We start from the raw sequence: 20,293 nt of genomic DNA, 5'->3' as shown, positions 1-20,293 counted from the left end.
GGCAACATGTTATTATCAATTTGAGTTTAATTTAAGGCTTCTCCTCTCTTTGGGATGTTTTAGTGCGTTTTGGGCAAACAATTTGAGCCATTGGAGACATTCTGGTCCAGATGCACCTGATTGAGGGCGATGGTGCCAAAGTCAAATGTAGAATATGTAACCAAAAATCTGCCTAATTTTCCAAATTACATGAAGATCGTTTCTTCCTTACGAATCAAATTATGAAGGTATTCAATATTCATGTTTTGGTGAGTTCCTGACCAAAACAATTATCAAGGTATTAGTGAGTAGTACGAAAATTGAATTTCAAATGAGAGAAAATATAGCATTGAAATATATTCGTTTGGTGATTTATAAAAATATAATAAATAGACATTGGTAGGTTAAAAAGTATATTAACAACGGTTGGACAATAGTTTGTGCCCTTAATTAAGTAATCTATGGTTTGAATTCTGATTGTCCTTTAAGAAATTAAGTAAGTTAAGAAGTGTTATATTCTTGTGTTATATAGGGAAAAAAAGTATAACATAATCTTTTCATTTTATTTCATTCATTTTGGTGCGTGTACCAATTTTTTTCTTCTGTGCATAACTTGATATTTACTTTCTACTTATGTAATTTTTTCTGAATGTCAAATAGTTTGTCTCATTAATTTATATTAAAATCACAACTGTGAACTGACAAAATAAACTTACACTGAGAAAGAAAATAAAATAAAATTGAAAATTCCTGAAATGAAAGACTGGTTTTTTCTATTTTGTCATCTTTGTTAGAAGGTGGAAATGAAACAACCATTTTAAGAACAAGACGACCAAAACAAACTTATACAAGAAAGTTCGTTCGCAAAATCCATTGGCATTCGTTCTTGTAACAGCATAAAATAAGAAAACAGAGAAAGAGAAAGTAAAGTCAATATTCAGTTATACCATTTCTGGTCCAAATGCAAGTGCCTGATGCTATTTAATCTTTAAAAAACTCTATGTTTTTCATATGAAATTTGAAGTCAAAATTTCATTCTAATTTCAAAGCCTTTATTTTATTTTAGATAATAAACGGGGCACACCAAAAGCATATTTTGATGTCTCTCAAAGTTGGGAATCAAATATATGAATACTACCTAACATCACATTGATTCTCCCACACTCGGACATGTACATCACCTTTTAATTAGTTGCTTTTTGCCGGCCCTAATTTCGGTTAATTAGCAACATATCATTGACATAAAATATGATCACACAATGGGGGAACCAAAGAGGCAAGTGAATCAATTAATGTAAAATTTCATAACATCGAAATAAACATGTTTACATTATTCCTAAAATTCACAAAATGTGTATTATTATTTATTTATAAGAATTAAATAAGATCCCCATGATTGAATAGCCTTGTAATTGCATTACCCTCCCGGCCTTTGACTTTCTTAACTTACCATCCACAGAACAGAGAATTTTTATGGTCTTTAAATACAGACATTATTTTTTGTAGATTTCAATTGATTATTGCAAACAAGGTTGGACCTTGTCTCCTCTTGTGTGAGGGCTCTTACTTTTACTTCTTAATCTTCTCAGCATTCCATCAATTGCTTGTTTTTTATCTTTTTGATCCATCATCATGTCTCTTCATTGGTGTTGCTTTGTGTGTCTCTTTCTCTTGGTGGGATTGAGAGCAGAGGTAGCTAATGCTCAGTTTTATAGAAATGTTGGAAATAAACATTTACCTTACTGGTCAATAGTGGTGGATCAATCAGGGCATGGAAACTTCTCTACCATACAATCTGCCATTGATTCAGTGCCTTCTAATAACAGGTATTGGGTTTCTATCAAGGTGAAGGCAGGTACATACAGGTAAAACTAAATTCTTCTCCTCCATTAACAAAAAACGATGACATATATCCTAAGGCATTGGGAAATTGATGCATATTGTTTTGGTTTGTTATATATCGTTGGTATAATGCATCATATTTTGAATTGAATTAGAATATTCTAAAGTGCTATCTAACTATATAAATTGTCATGCAATTAGAAATTATTGAGTTTTGTAATAATTATTTTGAAAGTTATATAAAATAAAACTATACTAATGGAAACGATTTTAAAATATATGTCTATCATTGTTTTGCATTGGTAAATGCGTTTCTTTTGTAGTGTAGTTGAGGTATATATGATTATAATGTAATAATTTAATTGAATTGATTGTGACATTAATTCCTTGAATCTCAATGGACTGAAAAAATAAATGTTGTTATTTTGTTTGTTTCAGAGAAAAAGTGAAGATTCCTTACGATAAGCCTTTCATCATACTAAAAGGGGAGGGAAAGAGGAGAACTTTAGTTGAGTGGGATGATCACAATGATATTTCTCAGAGCCCTACGTTTGCAGCCATGGCTGACAATCTTGTTGTCAAATGCATGAGCTTTAGGGTAAGAATGTTAAACCTAGCTAGCTACTGTTTCATTTAAAACCTTAACTTTCTGTATGCCATCAATGGACAAATTAATATGTATTGTTGCCTCTTTTTTCTTAATCGAATTTGCTTATTTTTTTTTTCAGTGAGGTTCTTATTCTTACTTTCAAATCCTTTTCCTTTTAATTTATTTATTTATTATTTGTGAATATTTTTCCTGATTTAAGTCATGATAAGCAAATATTTGGCAACGAATTTGTTTAATTCATCATGTGATATTTGATAGATAAACAAATATTAGGAACCGAATCGTCTATATATTAAATTATGTGATATTTAAGTTAATTCAAATAATAGTCATCCATCTATCATTCAAGGATTGAAATTTGCTTATTTCACCTCAGTCAATAAAACAATATTGCTCTGAATTTTTTTTTGATCCGTCAATGTTGCTCTGAATTGAAACTCCTTCCTTGAGAAAAACAAAATATAAAAAGGAGATGGTATATAATCCTTTTTCTTTCAAATATACTCTTATTTTATAAATTAGTAACACTCACTTTTTTTACCCTCTCAATTAAATATTTTAATATTCACCCACTCACACCCACCCAGGCATCCATCCGTCCGCCCACACGAAATAAATAAAATTTATATATTCAAAATAATTATTTGTTATAAATTTTAATTATAAAATTATATACTAAAAACATTTATTTACTAAAAAAATCAATTATATAATTTTTTTTATCTTATGTAAGATAACAAATCTAATTATCAACAATATTTTTAATGAATGGTATGTCCTACCACGAATTTATGTGTCCTTGGTCCTTGTTTTTCCCATCATGGCAACTGAACTGAAAATTGGACAAAAAACTACAATTTATTTGACCAAGGTCAGTTTTGGTCTTAAGTGTTTGGGGGCGGGAGTTTGTTCGAAACCCGATGCTGATTTCTAACGAACTCATTACTATCTTAGAATATTTTTAAGTGTAAAATGTTATTTTGCTTTTTACAAAGAATTGGTCTCCAACTGATTATGAACAATTTGGATTAAGAAGCTTTAGAATCCTTGGCAAAAAATCTAATACTTATTGTTTAGACTTTCATACCTATTGCTCTGTAACAAGTGGTAATTAATTAAATTTGGTAGTTTTCGTATATGCACATGACTCTTGTACATAGAGTTTATGTTTTTCCTTTATAGCACACATTTGTCTTTAGATATGTGAGCCTTTACATCAACCAAAATAATGAGATGGGATAGAGGTATTGAGATATAGTATTTTTCTTACATTTGAATTTGTGTATGTGGAACAGAACTCATACAACAATCCAATAAATAATAAACACGAGAATGTGCCTGCTGTGGCTGCGATGGTAAGTGGCGACAAGGCTTATTTTTTCAGAGTTGGTTTCTTTGGTGTACAAGACACTTTATGGGATGTTGCAGGAAGACATTACTACATGCTTTGTACCATGCAAGGTGCTGTTGATTTTATCTTTGGTGCTGCCCAATCTTTATTTGAGGTAATAATAATTAATTAGTGGCATTGTTTATCTTCTTCTCGGTGATGATTATTATGTTTAAATATGGCGAACAAAAACAACCATCCATGGAAAGATGAGGAGTATCGTGGTTGTTAAACAAAGGTGAAATCATGTATCGTAAGAATAAATTAGAATATCCAACTTAAAATGGAATACTTTCACTCACTTGTTTCAAATAAACATTTCACACGCTATTCTCATAATTCATAACTATCATTTGTTTATATAGTAAACTTTTTTGGCAGAGGTGTTCCATATCTGTTATTGGTGGGGCCCTAGCTCCGGGCCTCTCGGGTTTTATTACAGCACAAGGCAGAGAAAATTCACAAGATGCAAATGGGTTTGTTTTCAAAGACTGCCATGTGTTCGGAAGTGGGTCGAGTTACTTGGGGAGGCCTTGGAGAAGTTATGCCAGGGTTTTGTTCTACAACACCACCATGACCAACGTTGTACAACCTAGTGGTTGGACTTCATCGGATTTTGCTGGATATGAGTAAGTTCAATTCTCTCTTTCCTACCTCAATTGTATACATATGGGTATAACGGAATTTATGTTCAATATAAAGTAATGTAAGAGTTACGACTTCTAGAAGAAAAAAAATGAATTTCTTTTTTAGATGATATGAAGAAGTTTTCTGATATAGTTTTCTTAAAAAAAATGAAAGAGCTTTTACATATTAACATATGAAAAATTTAATTTTAATTTCGTGATTTATTTTTTTATTTTCCCCTTCTAAGAGTTCTTAGGAAAAGTTTATCCAAACAAACCACTTAATAATGAGTTTTTACCAAATTTATTAAAGTGATTTTCTCTTATTTTAATAAGTTTAATACTTAAATTTGGAAGTATTAATGTAATTCTTAATAAATTATAATCATGTTACTCCATTTATTATGGAGATCTAGTTCAATTAATTAAAAGTGATATGTAAGTTATTGTAAATTTTGTGACACTAAAAAATACTATGAATTTTCTGAAAAGAGTTATAAGATTATTTAAGTGGTTGAAGGAACTAGGAGAGAGAGATCATGAATTTCAGGAAGTGATTCGAATCTCTCTCACAGACATAAATTTCATATATGGGTATCAAAATTTGCAGGGGTCGCATAACATTTGCAGAGTATGGAAATTTTGGGCCAGGTTCTGACCCTTCTAAGCGAGTGAGTTGGACCAAGAAGTTGGATTTGAAAACAATTGAGAACATGGCAAGCCTCAAGTTCATTGACACTGAAGGTTGGCTTCAAAACCAACAGTTCTAAGGCTGATATCGATCTGAAAAAGGAATTGCAGGCCCAAAAATTTAATAAACAAATAATAATAAAAAAGCATCAGCAGCTTCAACTGTATGAGGAACAACTGCATGATCAAGTAGTTTACTACCATCATGTGGTTTTGACGATGAATCTTCGTATGATATATTATTAACTCTTTTTATATATTAAATAATTTAGTTACGTGTTATATATGTAAATATTAGCCGAAATATGATGCTTATGATAGATATATACACTATGGTTGCCGTGTATTTATATGATGTGTGTATAACTCGTAAATATATTTTTAGTGAATTTTGTTATAGGCATATGCACTGATATGTGCTTAGATTTAGTTCATGCACTGATAGAGAAGGGGGATTATGTTTACGAGTTCTATTTGTAGTATAATTTCTTTCCTAATCTTGGTCACTCTTTGTGCTAAGGCTTAATATATATTCTCTATTATTTGCTGATAATAGAAAAAAGTATTAGCTGATCGAAATATAGTCTTACTAGTATTTTTGAACTAACAAGTGTGGATTGGAAGCTCCATCTCTAGAAGGTGATATTTGAAAATCCTTTGTTAATTTCTCCTCACTTTCAACTCGATCAAGTGTGAACAACTTTGATAGATAAATTGCAACTCTTGGCATTAGAAATTGCAGAAGTTTGAGTGCATTTTTTGGACCATTAAGTAGGTGAAAGGTATGATGCTTCAATTGCTGCAATTAATTAACTAGTCTCATTTCCTTTTGCTGCAATTGCTAAATAATTTAGTATTTAAGAACAACTCAATAAAATAATTGATATTAATATTTTTTTGGAATAACCACCATAATTATAATCTTAGCTTTTAGTGACATTCTGAAATATTCTCGCAAGCTTTGATTTCTTGAATTGACTATGAATTTAATCACCAGTCCAAAATTTACTCACACTTAAACTTTAGTCTTTTTCTAATGATGTATTTTGTGATTTAATCCAGATCTTATTCCACAAATTCTGTGTGTATATTGCATACTTTATGTAACAAAGTAATTTAAAAAATAATTTATTGGTGGATTTTTTTATCATTATTTAAAAGTAACTGATTGAAAAGTCGTAAAAGGAAAAAAATATTTACAAAAAAGGAAGCCGTTGCATAACATAAAGAAGTCTCAACGGTGTTCATCAAAGTTTTGTATTGACTTCTGTACATTGAGACTTAATTCGATGATACTCTTGATATTTTAAATAAATAAAAATTAGTATTTATTATTTGATGACAGTGAAAAAAATTTGAAAATATAAATTAAAAATATACTTAAGAAAGAATATTAAAATCATTAAAAAGTATAGATAATTAGAAACATGAAAGTAACATATAATAAGATTTGAAAAATGAAATCATGATAAGAAAACTATTTAAATTAAGATATACTAAATATCTAACTCAATTAATTGAATAAAATGTGAGTGTTGTAAAATCTTCTTAGTGTTTAATTCTTATTCTTAGTAATAAAAAAAAATAGACCTGGGCTCTACTTTATTAATTAAAAATAACTAATTTTTGTCATTAATTAAGAATAACTAATTGAGAAGCAGTAAAAGGAAAATATATTTAAAAAAAGGAAGCTGTTTCATAGCATTAAGAAGCTTCAATGAGAAGAATTAAAAAATACCAAAGTCAATACAAAAATTTGATGTACATAGAAACTAAATCATATTTTTATTTATAATAAATGATTCTCTTGATCTTCAAACTATGATTCCTCTGACTAGAAAAGCAAAGCATTAATTGAAGAAAATTCCTTATACGACCCCATATCATAGACAAAAAAAATATTTCTTTTAATATGAGTATAATATTTATTTTTGGGTGAGTGGAAATCTTTCCCTAAACCTTTCACTTTCCTTTCTTCTTATTAACTCCATAAATAATTTGCCTCTTCAAATACAAATCTACATTGACACAAGAGTTGAACTTCTCAGCTCTCAAAAAACTTGTGTTTTCTCTCGCGATCACCATGTATCTTGGTTGGTATCTTTTGACATTTTTCTTTTTTTTGACGAGTGTTAAAATAGTGTTAGTGCATGCTAATCACAATCATCATCACCATCATCATCACGAACAAAGAAACAATAAACAAATTGCAAACAAAACATCCCATTCTTCTTCCGGGACAATTATTGTGGACTTATCGGGGAATGGAGACTTCTCTACGATACAATCTGCTATTGATTCAATTTCTTCTGACAACAAGAATTGGGTTTATATCTATGTGAAGGCAGGCACCTACAGGTAAAAATTAATAAGCAATTTCCTCCATTATGTTCAATCAAATTCAGGATTTAATTTATAATTAATATTTGTTACATATATACAACATGTCATATTTTGATAATGTCATTACCAAATTTAAAAGATTTTACATTAGTATTTTCAACCATTTATAACAATTTTGAAATTATGTTTGATTCTCTCTATTAATAAATAGTTTTGCTTTAAGAAAATTATGTTTGATATTCAAACAAAACTTTACGCTATCAGTATACATCTTATTTTCTTATTTTTTATTTTTAATTGCAAGCTTTTAAAATTGTCCGAGATTTAACGGAAATAATTAAAATTTGACTAGGATATGAAATAGTTTAATTAGCTGCAATTTAGGATTTGACTCATGTTTGGTGACCGATGATATTTCAATACATGTTCGATTTGTTATGTATGTGCATATATAATATTAAAAAAATTCTCTTGAATGACTGAAATTACGTTATGAAATGTAATGTAATGTCTACCAATTCGATTCCAATATTAATTTGTATCCTCAAATAATACGAATAATATGTGTTACATGTTGAAAGGGAAAAGGTGAAGATCAGTTTTGACAAGCCTTTCATCGTACTAGAAGGCGAGGGACAAAAGAACACTTTTGTTGAGTGGGATGACCATGATTCAAGTGCAGAGAGTCCTACGTTCACAACCATGGCTGACAATGTTGTCGTCAAGTCCATTAGCTTTAGGGTGAGAAAACAAATTGCTTTATTTATTTATTTCATTCTTTTGAAGTTTTTTTTTTATATATATTTCAAAACATTAATGAAAACGTTTTTCTTTATACTTTGGTCATTCATATTCTTCTCTCCCATTCATTTTTCCATGAACTGAACTGTAATGAATAGTTTTATGTTATTTATTTATGCTAACTCGTTGCTACCTATGAATTTATGCCATTTGTTGCAAAGAAGATCCTGATTGATCCTGTTAAATGTAAATGATGAAAAGTTCTTTCGTCTAAAGTTTTAAAAACCCTTGTTAATGTGTTCTCTATTTTGCTGAGAATACATGGCAAATCCTAATCTAATAGCTGTAGCTAATTAATAATCAATAAGATAGTGCATACTTCTATGACGTTGGCTTCTTTGGTTTGCAAGACACTCTGTGGGATGAACAAGGAAGACATTACTTCAAGTCTTGTACAATTCAAGGTGCTGTGGATTTTATCTTCGGCACTGCCCAATCTTTATATGAGGTGGTAACAATGATTTTTATTTTTTGGTGGATATATTAAGATATTGGATATAAAAGGATGCATCCCAATCCACAATGCACAACAATATAATGTGAATATTAAAGTGTGGAACAATTGTTTTGAATATAATAAATGGAAAGATAATTTTGATTATATAATTTATTTTTTCAGGACTGTACCATATCCGCTATTGATGCTAATCTTGGTCCTGGCATTATTGGTTTTATCACCGCACAAGGGAGAACAGATCCAAACGATTCAAATGGGTTTGTTTTTAAGCAATGCAATATCATTGGAAATGGTACAACTTACTTGGGAAGACCATGGAGAGGTTATGCTAGAGTTATTTTCTATAATACTAAAATGTCCAACATTATACAACCATTAGGTTGGCAGCCATGGGGCTTCGCTGGCCAAGAGTAAGATCCTCCTTCTTCTAGACTCCATTTTCTCCACATAAACAAACACACGTCACTTATATATGCATGATCAATTTAGAGTAATGCTAGCTAGATCCATAGAACCTAACCTATAATTAAGGTTTTAAATTCTGGCCACATTCACTAATGGTCACAATTTTGATTGAAAAAGCCACAAAAACTATCATGTTGCAACCCTAATTTAGGCCGTAAACAATTTTTCGAAAAGCCTTGCTACAATATGTCACTTGAAATACTTGAATTGTAAAAGCAATCTAGATTTGAAAAAATGTATAATTTATCAAAAATTGTGATTCAACATTTGTATTTCTTAACTAAGAACCATGGTTCAATTCATGACTTAAAAATAGAGTCGTGTGATGAGAAGTGTGGTTGATTGTTTTAAAAAAAATAATTGAAATGCTTTAATTTAAATCATCAAAATTGAAAAAACAAAATACATATATTTTTTGAAAGCGTGTAGTTATAACCATCTTTTAATTTAATCAACATCCATGTACAATTATATTTTTTTTATTCTAAAAAATCAAAGATCATCATGTCCAAATCAACTAGGATAAACCTTTTTGGTATATGATTCTAATTTTATTTCTCATATTTTTAAAATAAAAATTATTCTCATTGTACAACCTTTTGTGTTTCATTTATTTGATTAATTAATTATTTCGTTTATTTTGCTTGCTTTGGGTTTTCATCTATAATAACTAATCCATTAATTAATTTTTACAGGGATCACATAACATTCGCTGAGTATGGGAATTCTGGACCTGGTTCTGACACTTCCAAGCGAGTAAGTTGGTTAAAGAATTTGGATTCATCAACCGTTAGTAAGATGGCAAGTACTAGCTTCATTGGCACCGATGGTTGGCTAAAGACCCTGACGCAGCTCTAAATCACTTTCAGAAAGGGACCATAGTTAAGCAGCATGTTAATTAACATGCATGAGTCATCAGATGTATATGATTGTTTCTTTTCCATGCACCTATTTCAGAACCAGTTGGCCCTAACGAAAATGTTGGTATTTCAACCACTATTAAATACTCAAACAAACTTCTGCAAAAACACTTGTAATGCACTATTTTCTTTATTAGCAGAGAAGTAGCTGATAAGCAATTCTGTTGTAGTAGCATCTGCTGATAAACCTTTGCCTTTCATTAGCATAAGGTATTTTGTTGATCTTGAAATATCATATCTTTGCAGCAATCCTCGGACTAAGACATTATAAGTGAACTCATTTGGGGGACAGCCATTCTCTTCCATTTTCATCAATAAGTCTTCAGCATCATCCAATAGTCCTTCTTTACATAGACCTTTAATCATTGTGGTATAAGCAACAACATCAATTTGTATGCCTTTACTTGGCAAACACGAAAAGAGTTCTCGTGCATCATTGAATTTTCCAAAACTACACATTCCATCCAGAACAATGTTGTATGTTACGATATTAAGTTCCAAATTCATCTTCTCCATCTTCCTAAACAATGATATTGCCTCAGAATGAAATTGACACTTGAATAGTCCATCCAAAATAATGGCACATGTTTGGAGATTGGGAAGTTGGTGATGCTCGTGCATTGTACAAAACAATTCTATGGCAGCTTCTGGTCTCCCTGCTTTGCAAAAGCCCCCAATAAGAGTGCTCCAAGTGACAACATCCAGATTTAGTCCATTATTAACCATCTCATCCAACACAAAGATAGCCTTATTTATGTTTCTAGTTTTACACCATCCATGGATTAATGAACTATAAGTTACAACATTTGGCAAGAGGCCCTTGTGAATCATCAACTCAAATACTTTCACGGCATCATTCATTTGACTTAGCAAACAATGACCACTAATAACTGAATTATACGTGACAACATCAGGTTCCACACCCACATGGACCATGAAACACATTATAGTTTTTGCCCTTGAAATCTTCCCCTCTTTGCAGAAATTGTCAACTAAAACATTAAAAGTTTGCACATTTGGTACGATTCCCTTTGTCATCATGTTACCGAAAAGAGCTGCAGCCTCATTCCATCTACCAAAGCTGCAAAGGCCATGAATCAATGAATTATAAGCGACGAGATCAGGTTGAATACCTTTACAGGTCATTCCCGAGAAGAAATTCAAAGCCAGGCATAGCATCCCATCCTTGCAAAGGCTGTCCATGATTGTGCTGTAAGCTATAAGAAGATCGAAACCGCGATTTCTTCCCTCGATCTTCTCAAGATACGAGATTGCACCAGCCGTGTCACCGACCTTACACAATCCATTAATTATGGTGCCATGGGTGTAACTGTTAGATTCATAGCCCATGTCTTCCAAACTATCGGCAAACCTCGCTGCTGCACCCACATTGCCTTCCGCACACAGCCCATTAATCAGTGTGGCAAAAGTCACCACTGTGGGCTCCACACCAATTTTAAACATGGCTCCTAATACAGAGAACCCAAACACCGTGTGCTTCAGATGGCACAAACAATTGATGACAATGGTCAGAGTGTGCACATCGGGTTTCACCCCTAATGAATACGTGTGTTTGATCAGGGAAATTGCGGTTGCGTAATGTTTCATCTTCACAATGACTCCGAACAGTGTGGCGAAATCCTTGTCGGGAGGGAGAGGGTTCATGGCAACCATTTTGTGGAAGAAACTCAGAGCAGACTCTTCACTTTTGAGGCTTCTCATGGAATCGAGGAATTGGGCTCTGTTTGTGAAGGTTGAAGAAGAACGAAAGTCTGTTGGATTGGAAAAAGAACCCAAGTGTCGAACAAGAAGATGGAACCAATGAAGGGAAGCTCTTCTTCCTCTTGCTCGCAACATTATTCCCAAAACTAAAACCTAAAAAGTGCACTGTGCGACAAATAAATAAGAAAGAGAAGAGAACAAATTGGCTGACAAATTTACCCCAAAAATAAAACCTAAAGAGTGTAATTTGTGTTAAAGTAAAATGGATAAATACTTATTTTTGTTTTTCAATGTGTAAATTGTTAATAAATTTATTTCTGAAAGATTAAAATTTAAAATTTAGTCACTAAACGTATAAAAAATACGATAAATTTATTCGATCATTAACTTCCGTTCATGATTGTTAATCAAATAATTTACGTGACACAAAGAAATAAATTTGTTACAAAATTGATTGTCAACGTGATTATACTAAATAGATTGGATGAAAATGTCAATAAATTATCATTAGTGAACCTAAATGTCAATAATTGTTTGTTGGACGAAAATGTTAATAATTTTTTTAGATGAAAATGTCATTACGTTTCCATTGAAAAAAAAATATCAATAAATTATCATTATTGGACCAAAGTGTTAGTAATTTTTAATTGTATTAAAATGTCAGTAATTTTTTATTAGATTAAATGTCAGTGATTTTTTGTTGGATCTAAATATTTATATGTTTTTATTACACTAATTTGTTAGACCCTAAATTTCCTTTCAATTAAGGGTAAAATATCATTTTAGAATAAATTTTTCCCAAATTTTGAATTTTAATCTTCCAAGGATGAATTTTTTAACCATTTACACATTTAAGAACAAAAATGACTATTTATCATTTTTTATTGGTAACTCAAAAGGTGTGACTCATTCCATTTGAATTTGTGGAAGTGATATGATATACACTAAACAAACTTGAAAATAAATGAAAAGTCTTAATTGTGATTATATTTAAAACATAATTATAAGGTTATTTTTTAAGAAATAAGATATACTTGTGCATAAAAAAATTGCCTAAAAAAATAGAAAAAAAAACAAAATAGTTTTAACAAATTTATGTTTATTATCATTTAGAATGTAAACATATTCATTTATTTCAAGTAAATTAAGATGATAGTTAAAAATTGTAAAATTTAAAGACGAATTTAATATACAATTATTTTATGAATTGATTTCATCTGTTACACTTTCATTAAAAAAAGAGGGTTTTTTTTTTGTAAATATGTAGTTTTAATATTTGTGTCTATATTATTTAATTTATTTCAAAATTTACAATAATATGAAATACCCAAAGAAAAGTGTTTGATGCCGTTAATTGGAATTTTATTAGAAAAAGTCTCTTATTTAATATTTAATATCTTATCATATTTCAATTTTGTGTTAATTTTTTGAACGGTTTATATAATCACGTTAGTATACTTGTTTTACTAATAAACAATTGGGGTCTAATAAATTAGTCTAATAGAAAAATAATGATATTTGAATTCAACAAAAAATTACTGACATTTACGTCTAATTAAAAATTACTAATATTTTGATACAATAGAAATTGATTGACATTTTGATTCAATAATAGTAATTTATTGATATTTTTGTTCAACAAAAAATTATTGATATGTAGGTTCAATAATAGTAATTTGTCTAATTTATTCACCATAATCACGTTATAGATAAATTTCATAATAAATTTGTTCCTCCTCCTCTGTATCACGTAATCGATTTTATTAATAGTAATGGATGAAATTTAAGCGATCAGATAGACATATTTGTCAACAATTTACCTATTCAAAAATAAAAATGACTATTTAGGCTAACAAGAAATCCAAAAACAAAAAAAAAGAAGATTAACCATGTATTTTGTCACTCAACTTTTTTAGTCCCTGATAAAAAAAAAAATGAAAGAGTCTTAATCCTCATATCTGAGTCTCCGCTTTAGATCCGGCAACGTTGCATATTCATGGCACTTACAGGGAGAGAAATATGCATCTCGTGCCTCAAATCTGGGTTTTTATGGGGCCTTTGACGCCGCAACTCAAGGAGTACGAGAAGACCATCAATACATCAACTTGATAATTTCTGTCCAATTGACACTGGTAGTGGCTTTCGATTATGGATAGGGGAGTTTCAGTTGTGGTGTTTGCTATGTAGCGTTGAAAACATAAGCGAGCCAACAAAGAGCAATAGTGGTACATCCTTGTAATTCCGAAGATGGAAATGCTTTAAAGATAAGTGTTGCAGCTGCAGGTTCGGGTGCAAGTACTGGTGTTGATAGTGATGGTGGTGGTGCTGGAGGAACTGGTGTATTTAGTTCAACTAATAGTGTTCAACATGTAGAAGCTGGTAATATGGTGATTTCAATTCAAGTTTTGAGGGAAGTTACAAACAATTTCAATAAGGGAAACATACTGGGGAGAGGTAGTTTTGGCATTGTATACAAGGGAGAATTGCATGATGGAACAAAAACTGTTGTAAAAAGGATGGAATCTAGGAAGATGGGTGAGAAGGGGCTAACTGAGTTTGAGTCCTAAATTGCTTTACTTACAAGGGTTCGACATGGGCATCTGGTTGCACTTGAAAGCCATTAACCAATCAAGTAGTCCAAATTCAAACACACCACTAGAACAACAAAGGCCTGTATTGGATTGGAGCACGAGGAGTGTTTGGAGTGGGTTTTGCATTGAGACATAAAGCCTGAGAACATTCTACTAGGTGATGATTTTTGTCCCAAGATATCAGATCTTGGCCTTGATAAGTTGAGGAAAAAAGAGGACATAGTGACCATGTCAAGGAGGAGGGGCACACCAAGGTACATGGCACTTGAATGGATCACTATAGACCCAATTACCTCAAAAGCTGATGTGTATAGTTTTGGCATGGTGCTTTTGGAGCTTGTGAATGGGATTAGGAACTTTGAGATACAAGGCTCTGTGGTTAGGAGTGAGGAGTGGTACTTCCCTGGTTGGGCCTGTTGAGGAGATTTTGGATGGGCAGATTAGGGATGCTTATGATAGTAGGGCACATTTTGAGACGGTTAATAGGATGGTGAAGACTGCAATGTGGTGTCTTCAAGATAGACCTGAGTTGAGACCCACTATAGGGAAGGTGGCCAAGATGTTGGAAGGGACTGTTGAGATCACTAATCTGAACAAGCCCACTATTTTCTTCCTTGGTGAAGAGGAGACTAATGATAAAAAGTTGATGTGTTGTCATGTTATGAAATGAAGCCTCTTATATTTAAGGCTCTCTTTGTTTTGTTATCTCTTGCATGTGACAAATAAATTAGGTGATCTTTTTTTTAATTATGGTGTGTTTTGTAATTTGACACTTAGATCTCTTAATTAAGATCAGTGATTTAATTTCTAGTTTAAATATAAAATTATAATTGAAAGTATTACTTTATTTTAAAATAAACTAATTTACTAAAAGAAAATTAATTATTAAAAAAAATTAGAAAATGATGGTTGCAATGTTGATAGAAAGCATAAGCCAGTTTAGTCTGGCGTCGGTTGCAAAATTACGCAAGAGCCACTCACATCATCACATGTACAATGACAGCCAAATAACAGTCACATGATGACTCATTACACCCTAACCAACGAACGACCTCCCTCAACAATAATTCTTCTGATCCGTTTCGTTCAAATCAAAATAAAAAATCGCCTCTTTGGAACGCTGCCTCCTTCTGACAAAAAAACATTGTACCATCCGAAATGTCGGTGAGTCTCAAAACCCTTTTCCTCAGATCCACTTTTCGTTTCAGATCCTATCTGGGTTTCTTCTCTTCTTCTTTGTTTATGAATGCCTCGTTGTGTTGTTTTTGTGCCTTGATGCTCACATTTCCTTTTATATCTTTAATGGGAAGTGGGGACTATACTATATTACTATTACTTTGATTGATATTTATTTATATTAAGTGATATGCAACCTTTAGTGGTTTAGATGTTGTAGTTATGAATATATATATAAGAAGTACTACTTTGGAATTTTGGATCTGCAATGTTTGCCAATGACCCTTTTGGATCTAATGGAAATTGTTTTGGGGATGGTTTGTTATTTGGCCAATGCCCAAGGAGAGTGTACCGGGTGAAAACTCGATCTTGGTTAGCGTGAGAAATAAGAATTGTAAATTTGGACTATACAACTATACATGGATGGTCAAAATTAAGTTAGTGGTCTTACAAAAAGGCCTGTATTTATCTTTTAATTTTGACTATTCATGTATGATTGTATGTCTCAGATTTATAATTCTTATTTTCTACGATGATAAGAGTTTACGTTAGATGCACTTCCATGCCTAAGAATGGTTGTTGTTGTTGTCAAGTCATGAAGTTTCATTGCTTGAATTTATCATGACTAATCTTCATGCCATTTGAATTGCTTCTTTTGAAGTCGACACTATCACATTGATGCTGTCTGTTGGTATAACCTTTCCTCTTGGCTTATTGACTCTTTGTTCATGTGTCTTGCCTTCTGAGCTGTGAGGGTACTACTTATTAGTCATTAGGCTTTTGTATCTTGTTGTTCTTTCTTTCACTTAATTCCATTGTTGCTTTCGTGATTAAAATATGACCATCTATTTTATCATTGGATATTCTTAATTCTTTTGAAGCAAATTGATAAAAGGGATCATTTTTTCTGTTTGTCTAGCTGGGTTTACATTTTGTCCTTTTGTACATGTCATTGCTTCTTCCACTCCCTACTGTACACAAATACAAAATATCATCATAGAAATACCTTAAATTAACTTGTGTGCAGGCCATGGTGGAACATACGGATCAAAGAGCTGAAGCTATTCCCCAATCCACAGCTGCACCAAATTGGACTATTCATGTGTCAGACGTGAGGAAGAAATTTTTACATAGTAACATTGGTTAGCATTGTGATTGTGGATTGTAGAATACATGATCCAGCAATCAATATGATGTTTCCAGGGTGAATTCCTGGTCACAGCAATATGAATTTGGCCACCTTAGCAGTAAAACCTGTGTCAGAAATAATAACAACATTTAAAAACTCTTGATAGATGTAGTTAAGGAATGAAAAAAGAAATTAATTAATGAGAAGTCGAAGCATTTAGTGCCTTGAAAAAATTCCAAAAGCATTTAATTAGGATACACCCTCACAATAATAGAGATTCAAATTCTAATTCCAAGCTCATACAATTGGGGACCTAAAATGACTTGAATATAAAACTATTTCAGTTTTGTTTTGTTTGGAAAATTGTTTTTCTTTTCTGGTTTATTACAATCTTGGTTAATTTAGTTAATCCTTCAAACCAATTTATCTGTTTCCCACTGTCCTTTGTTGGTATTTTATTAGTGACAAATCCCATCATGGAGAAATTTCCACATTCACTCCGTTGTGATTTCTTACAGATAAAAACAGTTAAGGTTAGCAACATATCATTGGTTACTTTCAAGAAGGACATTGAAGAATTCTTTTCATTCTCAGGTGATATTCGATATATTGAGATGCAAAGGTCAGAGCACTTGTAATGCTTTATTCATTTCTTATGATTGTTATTGTTTAAAGTTTAAACATTTACACTAGATGTCTGCCTAATCTTTGTTTTTAATTCTACAGGGAAAGTGGTCACACTCAGGTTGCTTATGTTACATTCAAGGATACACAGGGAGCAGACACGGCAGTTCTCTTAACGGTATGTTTTTATGCAAATAATTTTTAGTTTTGAAAATGTTACATCACATTTCATAATAATGAGATGGGTTGCACCAATGTATCTTATTAATCCTTTCCATTCTATCCCTGAAACTGATAAAAACATCATAAAAAGAAATTGATACTTTTAGATGATTTTGTTTTAAAAATCATGTGCTTAATCTTCAATTTTATATATAGGGTTCCAAGATAGGTGATCTATATGTCACCATCACACCTGTGGAGAAGTATCAGCTGCCCCCTGAAGCACTTCCCTCAAGTCCAGTAAGTACTTAATTGTTAATTTTGTGTTATTTTATGGCATGCAACTGAGGTCATCATGCACCGCATGCTGCCACTAGTACATTTATATGTAGTGAAATGTGAGATAAGAACACTTTTGCTGAAAATGTTGGTGCGTTGTATCCCAAATATCTGTGTCAATACTAATGTTTTATATATGTCTCATTAAGTTGATATTCTTGATAGACTCCTAAATTTGGGGGTTTGAAATTTTTGGCTTCAATATTGCAGACAACTTTATATGCTGCTTAATATCGTTGTGTGGGTAAACTAGAATTTTAGATTTTTTTTTTTGTTCTGCTGATGATTTATCTTGCAGCAATAAAAACAGTTCTGGTATTAAAATGATGCTGCAAAATCAAATTAACCACTTGTATCTTTGCAGATCTAACCATGCCCTACTAAAACATTTTCTTATGACATTAGATTGATAACTTAGTTTAAATGGCTATATTTGGAGCTAAAGTCAAATATACTGTAGACTTTGCTGCTGCACTGATCTAGAGGAGACTTAGATCTTCAGTTAGATCTAGATACAAAATCTATGCAACTCTGCGACTAAAATACAAATTCTTCCCTCCCAACTAGTTTGGAAATTTTAATTTTTTTACTGTTAAATTGTAAGCATCTATGAAGCTTCTAATATGCATTTTACAATGGTCTTCTCAATAGACAAACCAAAGCCCTGATGCAGTTAAGAAGGCTGAAGATGTAATGAGCACCATGCTTGCTAAGGGTTTCATTTTAGGAAAGGATGCTATCAACAAGGCAAAAGCCTTTGATGAACATCATCAATTAACCTCAAATGCTTCGTCCACAGTTGCTTCCATTGATCGTAAAATAGGTTTAAGTGATAAACTAAGTTTTGGAACAGCTGTTTTCAATGGAAAGGTGAGAGAGATGGATGAAAGGTATCAGCTTTCTGAAATGACAAAGTCTGCTATGGCTGCTGCAGAGCAAAAGGCAAGTAGTGCTGGATCTGCCATCATGAGCAATCCTTACGTAAAAAGTGGAGCTTCATGGTTTTCTAGTGCCTTTACTGCTATAGCAAAGGCAGCCGAGGATGTCAGCACGATGACCAAGGAAAAGGTTGAACAGGCTGTGGTGGAAAGGAACGAGATCATTTATGGTGAAAGGAAAGGGACTGTTGATGAATTTGCAAAGACGCACTTAGAGGAGGCTTCAGACATTGGCCCTGCAGTAGTTCCTGTTAATTCAGATGATGACAGAAAGCTGGCAACAATTTTATAACTCAAGTTAATTCAGAATCCCTTATTCCCACGTACACAGTTGGATTTATTTAGTTAACATAGTTATTGTCAGATTTCAGTTCCTGCAAGTTTGCTGTACATTGATAAGTCTTCTTGATTGTTATAGTGATGTAAAGGTTTGTCTGACAGATGTGGTGCCTAAATATGGTCAACATTCATTTCAAAAAATTATTTGTTATTTGTTATTTTTTGAGTTTTTTCTTCATTCAATTCTCCCTGTAGGTCATACGTTTACGGAGGGATTTTAATACAAACAGGACAATCAATATAATTTAATATTGCAGAACATTATGTCATGGAGAGCGTGACAGATAAGTTCATGTTCATTGTTTTTGTTTTCCTTTCCAATGAAAATATTGAATAAATATATAGCTTTGCTTTTTCACATCTATATTTGCCTGCTGTGTTGAATGGCTTGGATGATTTTCCATTTGCGAATTCTTGAGTTCTTAGCTACCGGGTGACAGCTTAGTCTATGTTCTTGATGCAATGAAATTCGCTTTAATGATCCTTGATGCAGTTGTTTCAGACTAGTGTCTTGTTGGTTTACTGTTTTCAGAAACATTTATCTTTAGAACATTTGAATGTGTTTGTCTCCTGAGCACATTTCTGTTTTCTGAAAGTTTATCCCTTGAACATTAGATTTAGAGCATTTAAAAGAGGATGAGAAAACACCTCCCAGCTGTCTGTTTTCTTGTTTTTAGTTTTGGAAAAAATTTCAAAACTTACATAGATTTTGGAATGAGAAATTGATTTGCTAAGAAGGGTGAAATTGTTTAAAAAACAGTTTTTAAATCAAAAAATTGAGAAGAGAATCAAACAAGCCCTAATTTTTTCCCCATTTTTTTTTTCAAGGGGTGATGATGGTGATCTTCATGATTTTCACATCTGTTTTAAACATACAAGGCCTATACATTGGTGCTATTTGTTTAAGTTTTACAAATCACAATTGTTTCATAGTAGTTTTAACAAATGCATGTCTCTTGGATCTTGATATGGTAACAACTCGAACTGCAACAGATATTAACCTGAAATGCTTTTTGCGTGCAGTGAAATATATAATTGTCATTCTCTAATTAACCTAAAGTCATCCACTTTCTGTATTAATGTGGTTAAAAGTTATAAACCTGCACGGGCAAACATATTTCTCTCTTAACTAATTCCTAAGCATATCTTT

At 31.9% G+C, this 20,293-nt stretch overlaps 4 protein-coding genes across 6 annotated transcripts; 3 read left to right on the top strand and 1 right to left on the bottom strand.

Moving 5' to 3' along the window:
- Positions 1–1,490: 1,490 nt before the first annotated feature.
- Positions 1,491–6,067, top strand: LOC100819252 (probable pectinesterase 29). Its single transcript, XM_003519958.4, has 5 exons — positions 1,491–1,844; positions 2,260–2,419; positions 3,727–3,936; positions 4,203–4,450; positions 5,058–6,067. The coding sequence occupies exons 1-5, from the start codon at positions 1,612–1,614 to the stop codon at positions 5,215–5,217; spliced, it is 1,011 nt and encodes a 336-aa protein (XP_003520006.1). The 5' UTR covers positions 1,491–1,611; the 3' UTR covers positions 5,218–6,067.
- Positions 6,068–6,588: 521 nt separating this feature from the next.
- Positions 6,589–10,278, top strand: LOC100818719 (probable pectinesterase 29). 2 transcript variants are annotated; one of them, XM_041011636.1, is made up of 5 exons: positions 6,589–7,495; positions 8,062–8,221; positions 8,632–8,729; positions 8,901–9,148; positions 9,899–10,033. In XM_041011636.1, the coding sequence occupies exons 1-4, from the start codon at positions 7,221–7,223 to the stop codon at positions 9,115–9,117; spliced, it is 750 nt and encodes a 249-aa protein (XP_040867570.1). In that variant the 5' UTR covers positions 6,589–7,220; the 3' UTR covers positions 9,118–9,148; positions 9,899–10,033. The 2 variants fall into 2 exon arrangements, with proteins under 2 accessions (XP_040867570.1, XP_040867568.1); XM_041011634.1 differs by lacking the exon at positions 8,632–8,729 and having other exon boundaries at positions 6,598–7,495; positions 9,899–10,278.
- On the bottom strand, positions 10,067–11,986 carry LOC100818185 (putative pentatricopeptide repeat-containing protein At1g12700, mitochondrial). The gene has a single exon (XM_003519956.5). The coding sequence runs from the start codon at positions 11,978–11,980 to the stop codon at positions 10,211–10,213; it is 1,770 nt and encodes a 589-aa protein (XP_003520004.3). The 5' UTR covers positions 11,981–11,986; the 3' UTR covers positions 10,067–10,210.
- A 3,366-nt stretch (positions 11,987–15,352) lies between these two features.
- Positions 15,353–19,431, top strand: LOC100812665 (uncharacterized). 2 transcript variants are annotated; one of them, NM_001253939.2, is given in 6 exon segments: positions 15,453–15,600; positions 16,640–16,723; positions 17,260–17,363; positions 17,468–17,543; positions 17,744–17,827; positions 18,518–19,431. In NM_001253939.2, coding segments are annotated over 6 exon segments (933 nt in total). In that variant the 5' UTR covers positions 15,453–15,594; the 3' UTR covers positions 19,097–19,431.
- The last annotated feature ends 862 nt before the right edge of the window (positions 19,432–20,293 follow it).

The sequence above is a fragment of the Glycine max genome, chromosome 2 (genome assembly GCF_000004515.6).
Source record: "Glycine max cultivar Williams 82 chromosome 2, Glycine_max_v4.0, whole genome shotgun sequence".
Taxonomy (NCBI): Eukaryota; Viridiplantae; Streptophyta; class Magnoliopsida; order Fabales; family Fabaceae; genus Glycine; species Glycine max.
The sequence above is the reverse complement of the archived record's forward strand: the minus strand, read 5'-3'. Positions and strand labels throughout refer to the sequence as shown.